Source organism: Leucopleurus acutus (assembly GCF_964270905.1).
Source record: "Leucopleurus acutus genome assembly, chromosome: 2".
Classification (NCBI taxonomy): Eukaryota; Metazoa; Chordata; class Mammalia; order Artiodactyla; family Delphinidae; genus Leucopleurus; species Leucopleurus acutus.
Window position 1 is genome coordinate 91,599,819 of NC_139143.1, and position 23,551 is coordinate 91,623,369.

The 23,551-nt window shown below is 47.0% G+C and overlaps 1 protein-coding gene across 1 annotated transcript in view; it reads left to right on the plus strand.

The window, feature by feature from the left end:
* Positions 1–21,636, plus strand: part of CASQ2 (calsequestrin 2) — a gene marked incomplete at its 3' end in the record, with an annotated part of 62,420 nt that extends 40,784 nt beyond the window's left edge. The window contains exons 7-11 of the mRNA XM_082832360.1: positions 734–779; positions 7,493–7,547; positions 18,004–18,104; positions 20,374–20,448; positions 21,427–21,636. Of these exons, the coding sequence (XP_082688486.1) occupies positions 734–779; positions 7,493–7,547; positions 18,004–18,104; positions 20,374–20,448; positions 21,427–21,636 (487 nt within the window). The remainder of the gene's footprint in view (positions 1–733; positions 780–7,492; positions 7,548–18,003; positions 18,105–20,373; positions 20,449–21,426) is intronic.
* Positions 21,637–23,551: the final 1,915 nt, after the last annotated feature.

Here is a 23,551-nt window from a genome sequence, read left to right on the forward strand (position 1 = left end):
ATAAAAACAGGAGGCATTGGCTGGATTTGACCCACCAGCTGTAGTTTGCTGACCCCAGCTCTTAAGGGAGGGACAATACTGGAACATGGAATATGGTGGTGGTTCACCCTCTCACCCACCCACCCTCCCCTCCACATGCTCACATAGGTTCGTTGAACCTGGAGCATCATGATTCCATCACCCAGTCAGCTTGGTCCCTCCAGGGATGCAGCACCTGGAGGAACAAATATCAACATGTCTAACAGTATTTGTCAACATTCAAAAAGAAATGAAACCATGAGCAAAAGATAGATCCGACCTGCTCCTCCCTAAAGGGCTTTTGATGGATGACACTGGTGATAAAACAACCGTAGTTCTGGGCTGTTTCCTCTCCTGGGTCTCCTCGTTCTGGGCCTGCTCTGGGTTCTCAGGAGTGGCAGCTGTATGTGAGGAGGGAAATGGCTTCTTGGCCTGGGAGTGAGTTAACTCCGTGCCCTCTGACCTATTATTTGTAATAGATTTTATAATCCTTGGATCAAATGGGCCCATGAAAAGGTTGAGAGCTTTAGGCCCAGCTCTGTGTGTGACACAACAGGGTCAATCTGCTCTGTCTCCTTAGGGGAGACAACAGGTACGTAGACACTCTTGAAAATGGACTAACATCTCATTCTACATTTCACTGTGCTGAGGCTTTGGGTGTCAGCCAAGGTAATCCCTACTCAACAAAGCTCATCTTTTTTTTTTTTTTTTTCAGACCCACTCTACGTCGCTTGCGCCCAGAAGATATGTTTGAAACATGGGTAAGAAAGTGACAAACTCTTTCTGCTTTGTAGAGATGGGTATATTCCCCAGGAGGAATACCCCTTTGAGTTCCAAAACTCAAACCAAGTCTTATTTGCCTGGAGTGGATGTCTGGATGGTGGAGAATTTGAAATGTGGACAATATCACACTGAGTTACAACCCAGTTCTTCTGGGCTGGCCAGTAGGCAAAATTACTCTATCTCTGAGTTCATTTCCTAGAGTTTCTACTGGCTTTCATTCACTGGCCACCAGAGACCCAAGGTCACGTGGTAGAAGGAGCTCAGACCATGAGTTACGTACAGACTTGAGCTGAAGCCCACAGCCTGCCACCTAGTAGCTTTGCATCGTAGATCAAGTCACGTGGTCTTTCTGAGCTTTAATTTCTGTATCTAAAATCAGGCTTTTTGTAAGTATGAAAGGTGTGAAGAACCCAGACATAGGGGGCACTCCATTAATGCATGGTAGCTGTTTTTGTAAATATCAACTCAAGGCACTGGAAAATGCTGAGTCAGACTGTCCCCTATGTCTGTGTCACAGACAAGACGTAAGGTGGGTCAAATTGCATTAGAAAGAGGGCCTTGGAGATACACTCCCCCCACCCCACCCCCCAGCTTTATACAAAATTCTGTAAACAGTAACAACCAAAGTCTATGGAGCATTTTTCAAAGCATTTCATGCATCTTTTTACTTGGATCTCTCAACAGTTCTAGAAAGTGATATAGAACAAGTATTATTTTAGCTTCCTGGGGAAACTGACAATCATACAGATTAGATTAATTACTCACGGATACATAACTAATAAGCATTAGATCTTGGGACTTAAATTTAGACCACCTGGGGCCAAATCTCATTTCTCCAGTATACCTCCTAGAGTGGGCCATGTCCCCATAAGGCAACATTCTGGCAGGGAGGGGGCGGAAAGGGATTAACATGGAAGCATATATTTACTCTCTAACTCAGAGTCTAAAGTGACAGATGAACAGAACCGTGGAGTAACTTGACACCCTCTGTTTTACTGGCACGTAACTTCTTTGGATGTCTGAAGGTAGAACAAACATTTCACACCGAAGGCAAATGATCTGGTCCAGAGGAGAGAACTATAGAAGAGCAACACAGCACAATAGAAACATCTTTTCCTAACATTTAAACCTTTCAAAAACCTTTCAAACATTTAAACCTTTCAAAAACCTTTAGGAGGTCTCATTATTAGATTTAAAAATAACAAAAAGCATATAACAGTGCTTTGAAAATAATATTCCTTTTTAAATTATTTTTGCTTTTCACCTAAAACAATTTCAGACTTATAAAAAATAGTGCAAAGAATTCCATGATCCCTTTACCCAGATTCCCCAAATGTTAACATTTTACTCCTTTTGCTTCATCACACACTCTCTTGATAGATATACAGATTTTTTCCTGAACTGTCTGAGACTAAGTAGCAGACCCAATTCCCCTTTGCTCCTATAGACTTCAGAAGTTGTCTAAAAACAAGAACTTTCTCTTATATAATCATAGTATGCTTATCAAAATCAGGAAATTAATACTAATACAATTCCACGTTTAAATTGACCAGTTGTCACTAATATCCTTTATAGCAAGAGAAAACATTTGTTTTTTCCTGGCCCAGGATCCAATCCTGGATCACAGGCTTATGTTTGGTTGTTATGTTACTTCAGTTGCCTTTAATCTGGAAGAGGTCATTGGTTTTTGTCTCTCATGACACAAGGTACCATTTTAAATCGAGAGTGATTATTACTGTTCCGTTCTGCTATGCCTTTATCTTTACTTCTTCTTCTTACTTTGTTCAGTCTTAAGAGATAAGTCTCTAGGCTCCTGGAAGGGAGACACTGCAAAACTGTAGAGCCCTTCTCTCAGGCCTTTCCTCACTGACATAGCAGTATCCCATCCCGCACCACCACACCATAGCGGGAGAGGTCCTGTCCCCTCCTTCACAGACACCCCTAATCCTCCACACTGCCCTGAAGAAATGCTCTCTCTCCCATATCGGAGGTAGATGTTCAGAAAGAAAGTTCGCTGCCTGGCTTCCCTGGAACCCATCCTCTGCTTTCTTTTCACTTAGTAAGGTACAGCTTTTGCTATACTATAAGATAACAGTGATGGCTCACATTATTATATATTCAATTGTTTTCTAGTTGGGAAAGGGCTGTGTATTGAAGTTAACCAGTTAGAGAAAAGGGCAACCAGATTGGCTTACTCCTTTCCAACACCCCATCATGGAATACCCACGTGATTCCCCAGAAGCCCTAGCCAGACCTAGTCAGCCCCTCATCCAAGTCTCCAACTAGGGAGGGAGGGCAAGACAGGCCATCCAGGGTTATCTTCACATCCTGAAAAAGGAGGAGCAGAAATCAGTCTGTCAGAAGGCTCTTTGGGGAACCCCTCTGCCTATCCCCAAGCCATCCACATGTGCCCACCCCCAAAGCAGCATCTTCCTGGGCTACTTGGCCATAGCAACTTAAACCCCACATGTTGGGGAAAGTGACCAGCTCATGAACTTTAAAGTCTTTATCTTCAATACCCACTTCCTTAGACATTGCAAGATATTTAAATAAAATAGTAAAACTAGGTAGAGCTAAAGCAACTATTGACCTTCTTCTCTCCCAAACTCTATAGGTTTTTAAAGCAGCAAATGATAGAAAACACATAACTTATTATTCCTAAAAACATTATGCCTAGTAATATTTGCTGTGTGAAAATCAGACAGCTATTTTTTTTTTTTTTTTTGTGGTATGCGGGCCTCTCACTGCTGTGGCCTCTTCCGTTGCAGAGCACAGGCTCCGGACGCGCAGGCTCAGCGGCCATGGCTCACGGGCCCAGCCGCTCCGCGGCATGTGGGATCTTCCCGGACCGGGGCACGAACCCGTGTCCCCTGCATCGGCAGGCAGACTGTCAACCACTGCGCCACCAGGGAAGCCCCAGACAGCTATTTATTTATTTATTTAGAATATTCAAAGAATGTCGAGGTAGAGCAGGGCGGTCCAGACCCAATGCTGACCTGTCCTTCCTCTTTGAGACTCCACCTTCCCACCAGCTCTCCATCCTAGCAAGTGGCCAGCCAGAGTCCTTAGCAAAAGCCCACAGAAATGGGAGTCAGCAGTTCTTTCTAAAAGAATCTTCCCTTGGTTGCAATAGGCAAGTAATTCCCAGAGGGGGGCAGAGAGGTCCTCCAGATGAGCCCCTGCACCACTTCACTGCCCCTTAGTTAGGGAGTCTGACAGTTTTAACTGCTTCTTTTTTTCCTTTGCATCTCTTCATTCAACATGAAGCAAACATTCAACCAAGACTGGAAAGGAAGAGAGTTAAATATGAACAATGGTAATTGATTGGTGGGTAATTGATGTTTCATTTCTCCTTGGTATCTCTAATATTTGCTAATTTTCTTCAAGCGGTATGTAAGATTTTTATCACTATATTCTTTTTTTTTAAGTCAATAAACATTAAGAAGAACCTATTACATTGTGCTAAGTACGGAGGTTATAAAAATAAGCCTTGCTGTCCTGTCCTTAGGAATTCGAGGTTAAGTAGATGAAACAGTTGCAATAATGCAACACCAGCCCAGTATGCTTGCCGCTATGACAAAGGGACATACAAAGTGCTAGGGAATCTAGAGTAAGGTATTCACCAAAGTAACTCCCAAATTTCCACTTCTTTGGGGGATCTGGTGCTCAGCCACTCTGTATAAAAGCCCCTTCTTGGCCTCTTTCAACTTAAGTAAGAGCCACTGACCAGAGTTTGCAACATCTTCTGCAAAGCCCGTGGAGAGACAATAGATTTAAGGAGCCCATTCTGCTGTTGTTCATAATGTCAGGGAGGAAAATCTTTCCTCTACCCTCTTAGGTTCATTTCTTACGGCCTACAAATTAACCTGACAAAAGACAGATTGGCAAGAGAGAAAAAAAAAAAAGATTTAATTAGCTATTTATGCATGCGAGTTCACAAACGTGATTCAAGGAAGGGCTTATATACCATCTTAATGGGGAATGGGGTGGGTAGGGGCAGAGGAGCACTTCTGGGAGAACGAAATGACTTTTTGGAAAGGTAAATGGGCCCTTAGGAGAAGAGATGGCAGATATGATAGTTTTGTGATAATGTCTATCTGAGAAAAGAAAATTAGAGTGATGACAAGTTCTTTGGGGAGGCTCTACTTTTAGGCAGATAAAAGATTTCAGGAATTCAAATGCCTTCAGTCAAAATAGTTTTTATGCCACCGTGGCTTATTCTGGACCCCTTCAGTGAGAAGGAGCATGGGCTTTGGGGCCAGACAGAACTGGCTTGAATCCCAGTTATGTCACGTACCATCTCATGCCTTAAGGTAAGTCACTTAATTCTTGAAGCATTGAATAGGAATGAGACTTGATTTGAGATTTAGAAACAATGTATTTACAGAGTACTGATACAGAGGGTGGCAAATATTATTGTCTCCATTTTCATCATCATTACCATTTTAAGCCATAATGCCTTCCCTCAGAGAGCTTGCCATCTGGTTGAGAAGAGATTTGTGCAATTAAAAAGGTTATTTCTGGGCTTCCCTGGTGGCGCAGTGGTTGAGAGTCTGCCTGCCGATGCAGGGGACATGGGTTCGTGCCCCGGTCCGGGAAGATGGCCTCTGAGCCTGCGCGTTTGGAGCCTGTGCTCTACAACGGGAGAGGCCACAACAGTGAGAGGCCCGCGTATCACACACACAAAAAAAGGTTATTTCCAAGGCAAGGCGATGACTAAATGGGTGATCTGGGCAGCAAAGGCTGTGGGGTTCAGAGAAAGCCCCTGGGGTATTCTCAGGCCCGTGGGTGGTCAGCTCGGCTCTTCCTCCCCCCATGCACATTGGATTCTCATCGAGTAACCCTGACTTACTGGCTTGTCCGTGGATTCTTGCTCTGTGAGTTTATTACTGAAAATACTGAAAACACTTGGCACTGAGCAGCGCCTGCCTCGTTGCAGGTGTTCAATACAGGTCTGTGGACTGAATCTTTGAGACCCACAAAGAGAGAGGCTCTTTCTTTGGGTTACGTATGGCTCTCCATCCAGGGACCAACTCAGGCGTGGGGAGTGACAGCTGTATTATAAGCAGCCTCTTAGCAAACGAATATGGATTCTTAATTCTAAAACCAATTTCCAAATGCATTCTAGAAGGGCACACAGAAATGAACAGAATTAACACTGCTTACTTCCAACTGATGGCAGGAGACAGAGACACGGGGCAGCCTAATGAGAACTGATCAAGATATTCTGTCTGGCGATAATAGCAAATGTAAAATAGTGAAACCTCAGACTCCCCTTCTGGTTGCTGTCGGATTTGTGTAATAAACCTGCACTCATGCACACGCGCACGCACACACACACGTTCTCTGTAAAATTCAATTCCCCAGAGAGTCTGACCATGGCAGTGCCTACTCTCTTGTTTTTAATAATAATATTTTCCATTTAATCTCTCTTAGACTATTTGGAGGTTTTTGTCCATTCCAAACTCAAAGGGGAAAAATTAGCATTTAGATAGGATTGCACCAGCATTAAAATCAATTGAAATGGAAACAGAGATCATGGGAGGGTTGAGATGCCTGGAGTTTTTTTTTTCCCTAGGATGATTCTGATATGACACATTCAGGGCATCCAGTGAATCCCTCTGCTGGTGTCAGTGATAATCATATTCACTTGGGTTTGTCCCCGGTGCCTCGTTCTCACACAACTTCCTCTCCAGGTCTTCTGAGGATCACATTGCCCAAAGAGGGGTCCCTCTAAGCTCTTGCTTCTCCTTCTGCAGGAATAATCAATGCAGAGGAGACACAAGGCACATATATATGGTCCTTTCTGCCCAGGACATAGAAACATGGAATGCCACTTGCTTGTCCATGGATTTGAAATACTCTCTCTAGATTCTTTACCTCGTCCCAGCCTTCACATCCACACACGCTTTTACTGTCACACCCTCAACCTTCCCTAACTCCAAATTCCAGACTCTCCCTGTAGCCTCCCACTTTCATGACATGTTTTAGAGGCCTATCCTGCTTTGGCAAGCTTGGGTTCCAGAGCAGAAAGGACCCCAAGGAAACAGCCTGGAGGTCACAGTCAGCAAGGCGTCCCCTACTGACCACACAGGTTCTGCTTCTTCAATAAGAGGTGTCTTAACAGGGAAGCACTACACTTGCATATGATCCTCGTGTGACCAAAACAGACTCACATCCTAATTTACCGCATAGAGTCCTGTCTGCTGCCTGTTTGGGGACAGCTTCAGGATCTGTCAGCAGCATCCGGAAGTTTCCATAATCTGGTATATCGCCGATTATATTTGCTGGAGGTGAATTCTTGAGAACACAGACGGACGTGCGCACTCACTGAGCTGTGTCCAGAATGCTTGTTACCCTCAGAGCTCCTGATAAACCAGACTCACATTCTTCCTCATTTTGCCTTTTACTGCTGCTCTCCTGGACCCACCAGCCCACCGGGGTGAGGCCCCTTTAGTGCTAATGTCTGTGTGCAGTTGGTGTTTTCCTGTCTTGCAAACCCACTGATCAAACTCCACACATTCCTCCCAGGGGCTCATCAGTATTCCTGTCCTGAATGCATGCCCTGCTCGGCTCTTCTGTGCCCCTGCGTCCACCCCCCCCCACCACCTCCCATTTCCATTCCAGTCTCTGAGTCTGTCCTTGGTACCTCTCTACCCAGGAGAGTAACTTTGATTCTTTTCTCCCATAGGAAGATGATTTGAACGGGATCCACATTGTGGCCTTTGCGGAGAGGAGTGATCCAGGTAGGAAGCCCCCTGTCTGCTCCTGTACACCTTAAGCCTGACTGACCTCTCACCTTTGTCAGCCCTCATCCTCTCTTCCGTCACTTCCGGTTTTTCGCAACCGCAAGGTATCGGGCGCCCCCTGGTGGTCGCCTGTTAGGGACGACCCCACCTTCAAATGTGCACACAGCGTTGAACCTCATTCTGCCTACCTGTCCAACTAGGAAGAAGCACCAAGTACTGAGGTTGAGGATATTAAAACGGCCTAGCTTTAAGGATGTGTGTGTGTGTGTGTGTGTGTGTGAACGTCTGTTCACATTTAAAGTTCATTTACCAATGTTGTGACTTAGCCTATGTGAATCACAATCTTACCTTAAAATAACAATCATGTACCCTTTGGTCTGAAAAATATTGTCTGTGCTTAGGAGACTTCATAGAACATATTCCCCCAAATAATCAGAACCGGGCAAAACGAGCAGCTTATTTCTAAAGTACAAAATGACCCTATAAATGGATGTGTAATTTTGTTTTATTTTGGAACTTTTTCCTGGTTTCACTCTTTTTAACACCAGTGGAAGGTGAAGTGCAGGAAAAATTAATTTTGCAGGTGGTAAAATGCCGGGTCCCTTCAGCAGTGCTCTGTGAATAAAGGGTCCCCAAAGGGAGGTGTCAGTGGTGATTCTGAAGTGTGTTTTGGAAGACCTGGGGCAATCCAGAATGTAACCAGAGAAGGCAGGGAACTTCCTTTGGGATGGCTAAGCAGTCAGGCTTTGGACTATGAGGTGCCTGGGCAGGGATTCCCAACCTGATAGTGCCACAAAGCCACCTGGGGCTGACTGAAACAGGACCTTCAGACACCTGTCAGTTCACGGGGCTCTGAGGCAAGTGCTGATGCACCGTGGGGTTGGGAACCACTGTTCCAGGTAAGATACAATTGTGTCGTATTTTCCTAGGACCTCAGCCTCTTATACATTCATAGGGACAGATGAGGAAACAGAGGGTCAGAGAAGTTCAACGAACTGCCCAAGAGGGCACAATGAGCTAGAGGGAGGCCATGAAGGAGGGACAGATAGTCTCATTCATCAATATATACCTGGTTCTCGCCCATGCCTTGACACATAGAAAGTGCTCAATAAATGCCTGTGGGCAGTTGATTAGATAGGCAGATGACTGACTGAGACTGAGCCCGATTCTTCACTGTCTGACCAGTAGTTTTTTGGGTTTTGTTTTGATTTTTGATAACACACTATCAGCCTCCATAGTTTCTTACAGGCTGAAACCCAAATGTTTTATCACGCAATTTTTAAAATTGAGATATAATCCACATACCATAAGATTCACCTTTTTAAAGTGTGCAATTCAGCAGTTTCAGTATGTTCAGAAAATTGTGCAAACATCACCACTCTCTAATTCCAGAACATTTTCATCACCTCAGAAAAATCCCATACCCATTAGCAGCCTTTCCTATTCCCTTCTCCCCCACCCCCTGGCAACCACTTAATATACTTTCTGTTGCTATGGATTGGACTGTTCTAGATCTTTCATATAAATAGAACCATGTAATACGTGGCCTTTTGTGCTTGGCGTCTTTCACTCAGCATAATGTTTTCAGTATTCATCTGTATGTAGTATGTATCAATAATTCATTCCTTTTTAGGGCCAAATAATATTCCATTGTATGAAAAACAAATTTATGCTGCAAATTATCTGAAAGCTTCCTTCCCCCTTTTTTTTTCATTAATTTTTTTGAATGTCCATTGATATCCCAGTTTTCCTATCATTGACTTGCAGATTTGGAAAAACTCTTCAAGAAAATCTAGTCTGCGTCCAAAAAAAAATATGCCAGTATGCTTGCAGCTTTTTCCCACAGATTCTGGCCACCCCTCAGCCCCTGGAGAAGAAAATAGCAAAGAAAGCCAGTTGCCCAAGGTTTACAAGCTATAATCAAACAGAATGGGATCCCCTGGTGTTGTGTGAACAGAGATGAGATCGCCATCCGCAGCAGCCTTCTGGCCAGACTCCAGGGGGCTTCCTCCCCCGCCCTCTCCCCCTCCCCTCCCCCTCCCAGGATTACGGGGAGGCCTGTCTGGCTTTCGGGAACAATGGAACAAAGAGGCCTCCGAGAGGTTGCAGGAACCTGTTTGACCGAGATTGCCGCTGTAATGAATCAGGCTCCAGAAAATACTTCCACCTCCTCCCTGCACAAACACCCCTGGGCCCGAAGCTGCGTCTCGCCCCAAAGGAGCCCAAGCTGGGGCTTGTTACCGGGAAGCTGGAAGAAATGCGCTGGGGGTGGGGGGCGGGGGAGGAGCTCACAGCATCTTTCCTTGGTGGGGGGGCGGGGGCGGGGGCGGGGTGGCGGGGGGTGCCTGGCCTGCTCAGGGCTGGGAAAGGGAAAGGCTTTTCTGTGAAAGTTCCTGAGTCTGCGACAAGTCAGTCATTACTCTCAGGTCACTGATGTGTAACCGGGCCAGAGGGGCCTGGCTGCAGGACTAGGAATTTCATTCCTACCCAGACAGTACTTCCTCATATACCTTGCTTTTGCTAAGAAGCTATATGTGGCCCACCGCGCCAACCAAACCCCTCGCCAAAGAAAACGGGTCATACATCCGGAAAATAATACAGCTCTCGTTAAAGAGCTCACAGTCTGGAGGAACTGTGCTGTGAGCTTTATGGAGGTGGTCCTATTTGGTCCCTAAAGCCACCCTGTGATATATGCATAATAATTATCATCCCAGCGTCAGATGAGAAAAGAGATTCTTAAGGGTTAAATGACTCGCCCAGATCACTCGATGTATCCGAGCCAAGATTCAGATTCTATCAGGCTTTCCTGACCTCTGAATTCATTCTGAGTCTGAGGAAGAAGGTGATGATGATGGGGACTTACTGTATGCTTCGGTGACAGAGCAACCCCACGTGGGAGGTGCTACTTTTATTCCCACTTTACAACTGATGAAGCTGAGGCCCAGAGCAGCTGACTTGCTGGGAAGCAGTGGAGCGGGAATTAAGCTCAGCGCTGTCTGGCTCCCCAGCCGCACCCTGAACCACAAGGCCCCGCCTTGTGCCTGCCGGCCCTTCGGAGTTACTACCCCTGAGGACGTCTGGGTGACCATTTAGCCCGCCCTCCTTCCTCTCTGCTGTCCTTTACCACCCCCTGCACCTGCAACATTTGAAAGACCCAGAGACGTTCAACGACGCGCTTGAGATCACACGGTTAGAGGCACAGCGGACACAGAAGCTTAGATTTCTGGTTGGCTCCTCTGGTCACTGTCCATCTGACCACACTACCGTCTCCAGGACTTCCCAGCCAGCTGCAGGCTCTGGGCATGCGCAAAGCAGCTGCAAGGAATGGGGGCGGAGGGAGCCGAGAGCGCAGGAGAAAGAAGAGGGAGTGAGGAGAGCGAGCGGAGCCATCTGGAAGCTTGAGCGCCCGATCAATGAAGAAAAGTCAAACTTCCTCCCTACTGATGTTTCCAAATTTGGAATCTACGATTTTTCAGCAGCAGCAATAACAAAGGTCTGAGTGACCCGGGTCTCCCAGGGACTCTCACAGCGGTTCTGACATTCGCAGCCGAGAGCTTGTGTTCAGGGATTGCAGTGACTGCTCTCCGGCCCCGAGCGTAATCGCTAGGTCTCTTCTGCGGTGAGCTCTCATTCTCGTTGCCCCTGCAGGCAGGCCTGGCTGGGAAGGACATTTCCGGCTCTCTGGTCTTGCGCGGTGCCCTGTGGTGCGGCCCGGCTTCCTCTTTCACAGCCTCCTCTCAGCTCCTGCGCTCAGAATGCCGCCAGAGCTACTGTGTGACAGGTTTGAAAATGAACTAGTCTCCCCGGCCGCCCCCAGATGTCTCTGCATCAGGCTGACATCTTCTTTAGAACAGTCGATGAACGGTTCACAAAGCGGCGTTTCTACGTGAGCGCATGCTGGATGGATATCCTCCAAGGGCACTGGCAATATTAGCACTAACAAGCTGGAAATGCGCGAACCGGCTGCCGTCTGCGCCTGCGGAACACAACCAGTGAGGGGCCCCGAATCAAAGTCTCCAAGCCCTTGTTCCAACCGAGTTTCAACAGCCTCGGTTTCGTTTTTGACACCTGTTGCCTCAGATAGGCAACTGCTTAACTGAGCTTCTAAATTTAAATTTGATTTGTCAAATTTAAAATTTGGTTCTGCTAAATGCTAAATGTAGTTCCGGCCCTTAAATATCAACACATTTAATCTTCACAGCAGCCCTATTGTACGCAGTAGGTACCGTCGCTATCATCTTCCCCGATATGCGGATAGGGAAACAAAGGCATGGAGGAGTTAAGTAGCATCCCCAGGTCACGTGACTAATCAGCGGTAGAACTGGGATTCCAGCCCAGGCAGTCCAGCCCCAAGCCCAAGCTCTATAACTACCACCTACGCTCCTCTGTATTGCAAAGGTGTACCGCTGGACTTTTCCACCAATGCTGGGCCCCGAGAGCTAGGAGACAGAGCAGAGAAGGAGGGCTGTAGTAAGGAGTGTCAGGGTGTTCTGATGTCGCAGGTGCCATCTCGGAACCATGGGGCCCACACGATGTCCCCCGGTTCTGAGCGGATGTCTCACTCTAACAGGTGACTGGGCGACTCGCCTTGTCTGGGAGGTGCTCTCAACCTTGTCCTCCCTAGGCTCCCAAAGGGCCCAGCTTCAGATGCCCTGCCGCAGCTTTCTGAGACTTCCACACTTCCTGAGTGGGCCTTTCTGCGAGGGGACCGCTCAGGTGACTGCCCTCCACACCTGTGTGTCCCAGCACCTGGCCCTGGGTCTAATACATGTGGGCACTCAGAACATACCTGCCCGATGAAAAAATGAATCCCTCCCATTAACACTTGAAATGAATTAAATGTTGATGGAGTGGGAAAGAAAGACAGAAAATCTTTGCAGTTCCTTCTGCAAATGCCACACATGATAACAGCGGTATCATTATTATCAATGAGCCCCCAAGGTAATAAGGGAGCTGTTCTCGCCATCTTCAGACGATAAGATGGAAGCCCCAGAGAGGTTAATGACCCGTGCAGGGTCTTCAAACTCCAGACACAACCTCCAAGCTGCGTGATGCCTGCTTATCTGTGTCGTCTGCTGTAGAAGCAATAGCCACAGGATTGGGCCAAACAGCCCGGCTTCCCAAGCCTAGGCCTGTCTCCAGGGGCGAGACCCCGAGTCCCGTAACTGCACATGGTGTGGCGGCAGGGAGGGTCTTTCAGTGCCTTTATGGAATGAGCACCGCCAGTCCCCGAGGTCGGGTCCAGAGGATGGTGTGAGAGCCGGGTGGGCAGCACGCTGAGGGCCTGGGCCTGTTACTTTGGGGCCACTGCTTGGTCTGAGACACACGTGTCTCTGCCAGACAGGCCTTGGTTCCTGACATGGCTGCGACTGGCCTGGAACTGGTCCCCCAGGGCTTGTGCAGCCCCATTCCCACCAGACTCTCTCTGCCTGGAAAGGAGGAGAGCATAATCACCGGCTTCCCCTCCCACAGGATGTGATTCCCAGAGGTCTCTGGCTCGCCGTGGGAAACCTGGCCCATCCTGAGCCCTCGACCCCGGGTCGTGGGATCTCAGGGTCCAGGCCTGTGTGGCAGGGACAGAGTCACAGCTTTCACAGCACCGGGCCCCTCTTCTTTAGTTAGCGCCACCTCTGAGATTCCAGGCGCACTCAGGGAAATCGCTGAGACAGCCAACCAAACAGGCTGTAGCTGGGGAGTGTGTGGTTTAGCGGCAGGTTAGAAGGAGGGGAAGGAACCCTGATTACTCCGGGGGAGGGCAGGGGCCGGCCACCAGCCCCCCTCTCCACCCAGGTGTCTCCTCATGCCCCTGCCCTTGCTTCCCTCACATTGAAGCTTTTACACTGGGCACTGGGCTCTCAAGCACAAATTCGAGCAAGAAGATGCAGCAGTTTTGGTAGGAATGTGGAGACCACAGGTGGATTGTGGAAACGGCTCTCGACCTGCAGACCAAAGACCTAAGTTAGAATCCTGGCTCTGCCACTTGCTGGCGTGTCGTGCTGGGCAAGTCAGGTACTCTCCCTGTGTCTCAACTTCATCCTCTTTAAAATGGAGATAAAAACATCTTCCTAACCTCCATCAGGACTAGATGTGAAGATTAAATACAAAAGGACTCAGTAGCCAGTAAATGCTCAAGAAATACTCATAAAGTTAAAGTTGGGCTACATGATCGCAGACTTCCTGCATGTAAAGAACAATGTCCTGTGTTCATAAAGGAAGAAGTTGGGAGATGAACTTCTTGAGAAAAAAGGAGATTTCAGCTGGATGCAAGAAAATGACTCTTGTCTGTCTGGGTTATTGACTCTATAGTGGACCTCTAGGGAGGTCCGAGGGGCTCAGCCCTGGAAACATTCAAGAGAGAAGACAGACAAACGTTCTGGGTGGGGCTATACACCTGCCTGAATCTGTGGGATGTTTGGGAGTTCCTTCTGGCTTTGAAAATGCCTGCTTCTCTAACTAATGACCGCAGAGAATTGTCCTCTAGTTTCAATGGTGAAATAACTGCTAGCCTACAAATTTCAAAATAATATTTCCTCTTTTTTCTTAACCTACCTCTGAAAAAAAATATGGGCTACTCCTTTTGAGAGCTACATGGCCACAATCTTAAAAGGCCTCTTAGCTGGGTATATCACTGATAAAGGAAACAGTCATTAATTTCAAACTCATTCATTCATTCATATAATTGCAACTGTGAGCTGTCTTCTGCTTCACATTGAATTACAAAAGCGAAATGTGGCTTCCTACACCTGCCTTCCTGGTCAAAAAGGGAGGGTCCACAGTGGACGCGTCCCTTTTCCAGCTCACCTGTTTTACAAAGAAATAGTTACTGTCCCTAAGAGGAAACTGAACTTCTAACTTAAAATGTTAGCGACTGAATCCCTGCGAGGCCAGTGTGACTGCCTTAATTCCGCTTTCCCAGATGAATGAGAATCCATTCCAACAGGTCTATATTCAAGGCTGGGGAATAATGGTGGAAAGGTATGGGGCTTGTGAGCCTTGGATCAGGAATATCCAAATTAGCTTAATGACTTTAAAACAAAGTAATTAAACCGTGCTTTAACCACGTACTGAGGCGAGGTACTCATAGTCATACCGCCTGGTACAGCCACCCCTGCAGACTTCAGTCACTGAGTCAGCAACAGGGCCCGGAAGGAATAGCTCCATGATACACCACCTCCTGGTGTAACTGCTTGGGAGTATGTCTCCTCTGACACACGGGGCCGAGACTGTGTCTAACCGCCCCCTTGTGCCCAGATCATTGCACTTAAGACATATGCATTGAACGAACAGATGAGTGGCCAGGTTCCTTGTATTCAAGCAGAAGATTGTCAGAGCATTTCAGAAGAATAATGGCTAAACCTTACTATGTGCCAGGCACCGTCTAAGTACCACAGAGACACTAACACATTTAACTAACAGTCATTCTATGAAATAGGTACTATTATTATCATCCCCGTTTTACAGTTGAGAAACCGAGACATTAAATAACTTGCCCTAAGTCACACTCTAAATGGCAGACCCAGGATTTGGACTGTTTGCCCCAAGTGTCCTTTGTGTTGAAACATCATGCTGGGCTCCCTCCCTAAAGAACAGGTTCTGTTCTGTTCTTGGAAATATTCAGGGATGCAGAAGGATGATGCCCATTATAAAATCCATCATCCTGAACGCCAAAAAGCTGCCCTTGACTCCGGAAGAAACTTCCCCAGCTTTTGTCAACTCAATTATTAATTTATTCTGGGCATGTCTTTTGAGCTTTGCTCCTCCATAGACACAAAGAACATCCTCCTCACAAAAACTTTTTGTGTTCTTGAACATAGGCATTAAGCCACAATTTTGACTTCTCTTGTTTATGTAAAAACTCCAATCCATTTGATTTTTCTTGCAGGACCCAGTTTCTGTTCCTTCAATCTCTCTCTTTTTATCTCCAAACCTGCTCTAAAACATAGAAACGATCCCTGTATGTACATTCTTATTCATAAATCCCGTTATGTGGGTTTTTCCATCAGAAAACCACAGTGCCATCTTGTGTGTTCGGCTTCCGTTCAGATCTTCTCCCTCTGCAACGCTGTGCCTAGACAGTTTCTGCCTGCCCTTTATGTGAGTTAGTCTTTTGCCCTTCAAGTTTACTTTCTACCTGAATTCGGGTCTGTGTGGTTGAGTTTCATCCTCTTTGTGAATTTCTGATTTGTCACATGTGGTTCTCCTCTTCCAGAGTACTGGCAACATCACCTTATTTATTGCCATCCATCTCTTCTCGGCTGCTGAAAGCAGTCACTGAAGCTGTCGAGGAGAAATCCCCTGTTGCAGTCTGTGTATAATGATACTTATACATCCACAGATAACCCAGGTGGCAGCCATAGTCCCCGTCCTGTGACACGGAGACACACCCAGAGAAGGAAGATCCGTAGTGTCCAAGTAGCAGCAGCCAGTGGCACTCTGGAGGGATTTGACTTTCTCGGCCACACATCAGGCAGCAAGAAGAGTATCCCTACCTCCACCCCCATCTCCACCCCAACCCCTACAGTAATAGATAATGAGCGCTGAAACACAAGGCCCCATCCATCCCAAGTGTCTGTCATACGATCTAATTTGTCATAGAGTTCACAGCATAGATGGAAAAATCACCTCGGCCACCCGGATCTCTGCTGGAGAGGGCGGCGGGCCATAACGACCCTCTTCTCTACTAGCAGGGCAGCTCTGCCTTCCAGGTAACAAGGCCTAAGGGGGCCGAGTCGGAATCTTTAGTGTGATCTAGCTACAGTTAAAGAGACTACACCCACTCAAAGCAAAGCTCCTAAGAAGAGTGTGCATTTTGCCTAGAATATGTTAACTATGAGGAAGTGCAGAGAAAAACCTTTCCCGAGAGGCCCCAGGTAGCCAAACAAAGGCTAGGGTGCCGGAGAGAGGAGAGGTGTGTTCAACAGAGGCCACAGAGAGGGGCTTACAATGGCTGGGGCCCCCAACAGAAGAAGGAAGCTTTTACAAAGAAAGAGCAGTGGCCGTACTGAATTTCTAAGTAGTGGGTGAGTTAGTTGCTTATACAGAAGGTAAATTTCAGGCCACAAATTCATCTATGCAAGAGACACAACTTTATTTTCTAGAACTGAACCTAGATTTTACCACTGGATGGTGGAAACTGGGTCTGACAATGAATGGTCTCCCCTCCCCCCCCCCACCGTCCCTCGGGATCCGGCGTCTTGCTGGTTCTCAGGTATGATGTGTGAAGTGTGCATCTGGTCAGAGTTATCCTCATCACCTATCCATGCTGGCATCTGCAGAGAAGTCCGTCATTCTGTCTGGACCCTAGCTTTATGCCAGGGTCACCACTGGTCCCCTTCATCCCAACTGCTGGACTTCTTCAGATCTGCCCCCTCCACTAGCCTTGTCCGTGTTCCTCAAAACCACAGAGAACTCGGCGGGGCCTCCTCACACTCTTCTCTGCCCTAGTCTTCCTGCACCAGAGGATTCGCCAAGAGAATCTGAGGTCTTTCCATTTTCATGAGTTTTAGAACAAAGCACGAATCCCCTATACTCTGGGACTCCCTGAAACTGTGGCGTTTCTCTACATGGGCTTGCTTTCGCGCACGTGCACGTGTACACACAAACACATACATACAGGCACAGAGCTTATTCTCAGGGGCTTGCCAGAAGCTAAACTCTTTGCTTCTACCTGGGAGTGGGGCAGAGACGCTGAGGGTTTAGGCTGTCCTTTCTCTTACTAGACATTCTTCCAAAATTTTTGTCTATGATATAAAGTTCGTCTTTCTCATTTCTTCAAGATTTAGGCTTTCTGTGCTCTTGAAGCTATGAGTTTGTCCTTTGAGGCTTGTCTCTGCTTTTCTTATGAATCATCCCTCCCCTGGGGGGCAATGAATGCTTCAAATTGAATAAAGGGAAGGCAGAGCATGCAGGGAAATGGTGACGAGGGGAGGGAACCCTATTTACTATCTCAAAGCTTTGAAACCAACTGTCAGTCAGAAGCCCACTTAGTCTGAAGGTTGTGGGAACTCCAGGTTGTAGAAAACTAAGGATCCAGGCTAAACAGTCTTGCTCCAGAGAGCAAATGCTATGGGGAACTCTCAGGGATAGTATCAATAAATTATCAGTTTTAAGAGATGGCACAGAGCCCTGAGGACCAGACAGGAGTTTCTCTGTTCTGAGGTTGCACTTTCTGACACAAGGCTGGTCAATTTTCATATGCAATTTCGCTTTCTGTTACAACCAGACACTTCCCTGGGAAACTTTCAATTTCTTTATTCAAAATGTTTATTGTTTCCTTTGAAGAAGCTGCTTTGTGGCTGGAGTTCTCATCTGACTCATTTTATAGAATAATCCTGTAATTGAGGGTATGCACCAAATGGCCTAAGAAACACTTGTGGAGTAACGGCACTCTGCTCTCCACATTAGAAGCCATATATGCACAGGGCTTACTCACCCTCCTTGAATCCCGCTTCAGATGGCTATGAGTTCCTGGAGATCCTGAAGCAGGTTGCTCGGGACAACACGGACAACCCTGACCTGAGCATCGTGTGGATCGACCCAGACGACTTTCCTCTGGTGAGTGGCTCAGACTGGGGCCCCGTCCCTGGCCACCTTCACAGCCTCATGTTTGTGTTTAGTGTGAGACCTGGATGCACGAAGGAGGATGTGAAATAGGAGGGGCACTTGCAGAAGCTCAGTGGCTGTCCCCACCCACTGTGGGAGATCTTAGCCCCTGGGGCAACATTGAACTTAGGGCCTGGTGCCTACCCGACATGGTTATTATTATTATTGTTAATAATATTATTAATTATTAATAATTATTATTATTATCATTGTTAATATAATAATAATATTATTATTGTTATTATAATAATAATTATTATTGTTATTATTATTATTGTTCTCATCCCCTAGAGGCCAGAAGTCCTTCTGCAGGGCCCACTCAGGGGTGTTGGGTGAAATTCTTCTGCCAGCAGCTCCACAGCTGCCCTTCACCCCACCACCACACCACCCCTTACTATAACCTCTTTCATTTTCTGGCTGGAGACCATCGCTGTGAGGCAACCTGAGTTACTAAGTAATAAATGTGCAGAGATGAACATTTTGCATAGAGTTAAGAACAACCTCCGCTAGAAATTCCCTGGCAGTCCAGCGGTTAGGACTCTGCACTTCCTCTGCAGGGTGCACGAGTTCAATCCCTGGTGGGGGAACTAAGACCCCGCAAGTCTCGCAGCCAAGAAAAAAAAAAAAAAACCCTCAGGGAGGGCAGAGACCCTGCCTGTCTTGTTCAGCATGTTCTCCCAGGTCCTTAAAGCCCAAACTCTTGCTGGGTCAGTGATCAATGGCCAGAAAGCCTTGGTTATGCTTTGTTTTAAAGAGAATAAACAGAATTTGTACAATACATGAGCCCAGTGGTAATGATAGTGAGGGTGGCTAATAGACTATCTGCCTAGAACTATGGTAAATTCTTTCCATGCATCATCTCATCCAATCCTCCAAACAACCCTGTGAAGTACAGACTATTATAATGCCTATCTTTCTTTTTTTTTTTTTTTTTTTGTGGTACGTGGGCCTCTGACTGTCGTGGCCTCTCCCGTTGCGGAGCACAGGCTCCGGATGCGCAGGCTCAGCGGCCATGGCTCACGGGCCCAGCCGCTCCGCGGCATGTGGGATCTTCCCGGACCGGGGCACGAACCCGTGTCCCCTGCATCGGCAGGCAGACTCTCAACCACTGCACCACCAGGGAAGCCCTATAATCCCTATCTTACAGGTGAAAAGAATGACAGCTGGAGAGGTTAAAGCTGTAAGTGGTAGATATACCCTTCCAGTCCCCATGAGACCATATATTTGTTTGGGAGACTTTTTTTTCTTTCTTTCTTTCTTTCTTTTTTTTTTTTGGTGTGTTGGGTCTTAGTTGCAGCATGCAGGATCTACACTGAGGCATGCGGGATCTTTTCCTTGCAGTCTGTGGGCTTCTCTACAGTTGCGGCACACGGGCTTCTTCTCTAGTGGGCTTCTCTCTAGTTGTGGTGTGCAGGTTTTTCTCTCTCTAGTTGTGGCGCACGAGCTCCAGAGCGCGAGGGCTCTGCAGTTTTGTGGCACGCGGGCTCTCTCGTTGAGGCGTGAGAGCTCAGTAGTTGTGGCACGAGGGCCCAGTTGCCCTGCAGCATGTGGGATCTTAGTTCCCCGACCAGGGATTGAACCTGCGCCCTCTGCATTGGAAGGCGGATTCTTCACCACTGGACCCCCAGGGAAGTCCCATGTTTGGGAGACTTTCTACCACTGAATATCTCCATTTTCTTAGCCCCATGGCCCCTTACTTTTTTAGTCCTGCCCTAGTCAGAGATTAGTCCTCATGGAACCCAAGTCTGGCTGAATGAAGAAGCCCTCTTCTTACTCGTGTGCCCACTTACAGCACATCACTGCTTTCCCGGGCATCTCACGAACAGAGTGGTGCAAGGTAAGGGATTTTTAAGTGAGACATTGAAAGAGAGGTGGAGGGAAATGGCTCATTCACCACACATAAACTGTAAAAAAGCCACAAGTGACTTGGGAATCAGCTTTGGACTATCTCTGTAATATTCTTCCTTACAGCTGTAGAAGCTTTTATATTACATGCTTTCACAGTTTGTGTTATGACTTTTTTTTTTTTTCGTGTTTATTTAAAGTGCTGAACGCTGGGGGCAGTCTTCAATTTCCTCAGTGCCCACAGCTGTTTTGGAGACCTGTAACCAATGGTGACCTAATTACTGTGATGGGATGGCAGGTGGGTCCAGCCACAAAAAGTGGCTTTAACAGGGAATGCCTTCTGCCTGCTGTCTAATTTTATTTTTTGTGGATACAGCTTGTTGCCTATTGGGAAAAGACTTTCAAGATTGACCTATTCAAGCCACAGATTGGAGTGGTGAATGTTACAGATGTGAGTATACCTTATGAAAGTTTGCTCGGATGCCCTCAGCCTGCCCTGGTTTCTGCCATGCAGCCCAGACTATGAGATCACATATAGGAGCCTGGCCCCATGTGAAATGAGCAGGACCCTTGGCCTTGCCAAAGCTCAGGAGACTTGCCAGTGTGGCCCAATCCTAGTCTGAGCCAGTCCCAGCCTATTGTTCCATGGTTCTCTTCCATGGGCACATTTCCTTGCTTTGGGAGCCAGCCTAACCTGGTTCACTGACTATTTAGAACTTTCCACACAAGTAAACTCTCCTATATTTTCTTCCAAAGCCCAACAAGGTCTCTTTGCACAAGGGAACCCACACCGGGAGTTGTTATTGCTCAATGGGTGATGGGGAAGCTGTGGCCCAGAAGCCCGTGGAGACAATCACCATTGTGTGTGTGTGTGTGTGTGTGTGTGTATGTTCATGAATATATGGATATATATGATATATAGGATCTATATGAAACTTCTGGTAGGACAGCCATGAAACTACCACCAATGAGACTAGGGATGGGGTCAGGGCAGCCAGAAATACTTTTGCTTTTTACCTTGTATCCTACCGTTCTGTTTTAAAATGTTTTAACTTAAGCAGAATTTTAAATTATTATTATTTATTATTATTATTAATCTTAAAAGTAGTTTACAAAATAAAGAAATGTAGAATTTCCCAGGTGACTGAACATCTACCAACAGGATAAAAGGACATTGCTAACTGGCCATATATACATACAATAGAAAAAAATATATCTATATGCAATGGAATACACCTTTCCTTTTAGGTTGCACAAACAGGATACTACACACGCCATTCTGCAGCTAAGCATTTCCATTGAACAGTGTGCACATACTCCTGACAAGTGTAAGTGACCTGGAGCCCACTCAGCACAGCTGCTTGGAGGCCCCTGGCCTTGCTGACCCTTCGTGCACTCACTCGCTCACTCATTCTGTCTCTGGCTGCAGGCTGACAGTGTCTGGATGGAGATTCCAGATGGTGATGACCTGCCCACAGCTGAGGAGCTGGAAGACTGGATTGAGGATGTGCTTTCTGGGAAGATAAACACTGAGGATGATGACGGCGAAGATGAAGAGGATGAAGAGGATGACGACGACGATGAAGACAATGACAATTCTGACGAAGAGGATGATGACAGTGATGACGATGATGACTAGCCCCCAACTCCAGCTGATTTTCACGAAAACAGAAGCACAGCTACCCACCCCCATGCAGACAGCACAAGGTAGCCGCGAGCAGCCCTGGCCCACGTTCAGCCAGCTCCTTTCCCTTTTCCAACATCTCTTTTCCCACTTCCTTCTCACCAGGAGATGTGCAACTCAGCAAATGCCTTTCTAAATCCAGCAATCCCACTCAGCAAGAACAGTGGGGAATTGTTCCCTTGTCGACGGTCTTGATTGTCATGAAAAAACTCTCGTTCTTTGCCAGATCACCAGTGGCCATGGCAGTGCCCGAATCTGGCAGTCTGGGGAGAGCAATCCCCAAACACCTTGACTCAAGTTTACCTGTTGCCTTTGACTATGGCGGTAACAGAATTCACAGCTTGCTAACTCACAAGCACGGTGTGACCTTATAACCAGAGCCCGGGGAAGACACACGATCCACGTAGCCCCCATGCCTCCAACGTCAGTTAGGATCCCTCCTAAAGCCAAGAGGGTCCCTCTTAGGGAAGGCTCAGCCTTGGAAACAAGTTTATAAATCAGCTTCTCTTGCTTCTGTTAAACTTATTTTAAGTGTAGGTCAGACCATTATGAACTCACATCCAAACCTTTGGATGGCTGTTGAGAGGCAGGTCTTGAAAAACATGTGTACTGATGTCACCATCATTTCTAGTATATTAGGATACTGGGACGGGAGGTTGATTTGCTCTCTGAACTTCCCTCTAGGTGACCGTCTTGCATAAACACACAAGGGTTTGTTTTAATTCTTCCTGATGGCTTTAGGTCTCTGATTGGGTCAGCTGGCATCCTAGCCTGAGCTGGGATCCTGATAACCCCCCTCTTTTTTTTTTTTTTGTGGTACGCGGGCCTCTCACTGTTGTGGCCTCTCCCGCTGCGGAGCACAGGCTCCAGACGCGCAGGCTCAGCGGCCATGGCTCATGGGCCCAGCCGCTCCGCGGCATGTGGGATCTTCCCGGACCGGGGCACGAACCCGCGTCCCCTGCATCGGCAGGCGGACTCTCAACCACTGCGCCACCAGGGAAGCCCCCATATCCCCTCTTTTGCTCCTAGTCAGCCTTCCCATTCAGAGTCAAAGTTGGTTTAACCAGAGGGCAATTAACTCTCCATCTATCAGTGCTCCCACAGTTGAACAGAACAATAATAATTAGAGTTCATAATGATACCCTGAGGCACTGAAAAAAATCCCTCAGTGCCTTCCGAACTATCTAAAAGTTATATTGTGCTCGGTAGTTTTAGTGTTAAGTGTGCATTATAATGTTCTAATTTATTTTCTCAATCTTTTAACACACGTGTAAGACACTGCAAATTCTTTGAAAATAGGGCAATCCTTTATGGAATAGTAGCTAACTAACTCTGTCATTAAAGTTATATTTTGGAAATACTGAGACTACCTTGAACATCCTCTCCTGAGTTTTTGTTTCTGCTCATTATCTCTGGGCGCCTGTTCTTCCTCTCTATTCTTTCTTCGTTTTCCTTTCTGGCCCCTCTTCCTCTGCCTGCCCTTGAAATGTTAGTCTTCCACAGGATCACTCAGCTCTAACATTCTTCCAAGACAGTTTATCATCCATGCCCGTCAGCTAATAACTTCCAAGTCTGGGTCTCTAACCTTGACCTCTCTCCTTAGCTTTAGACTCACTCATTCAACTGCTTCTGGACATCTTGGTTGGGACGTTGCACAAGGGCTTCAGACAACATCACAAAAGCCAAACTCATTACCTTCTCCCCTAAACGTCTCCTCCTCCTCTTCTTGGAGCCCCGGTTCAAATGATTAATATCACCATCTGTCCAATTGCCTGGGTGGTCCGAAGGGGTCCCCTTCCCCTCTGCTCCCATGGCATTTTGTGTATACCCCCAATCCTGGCACTCGTCATTTAAATGGTAGCACATATTT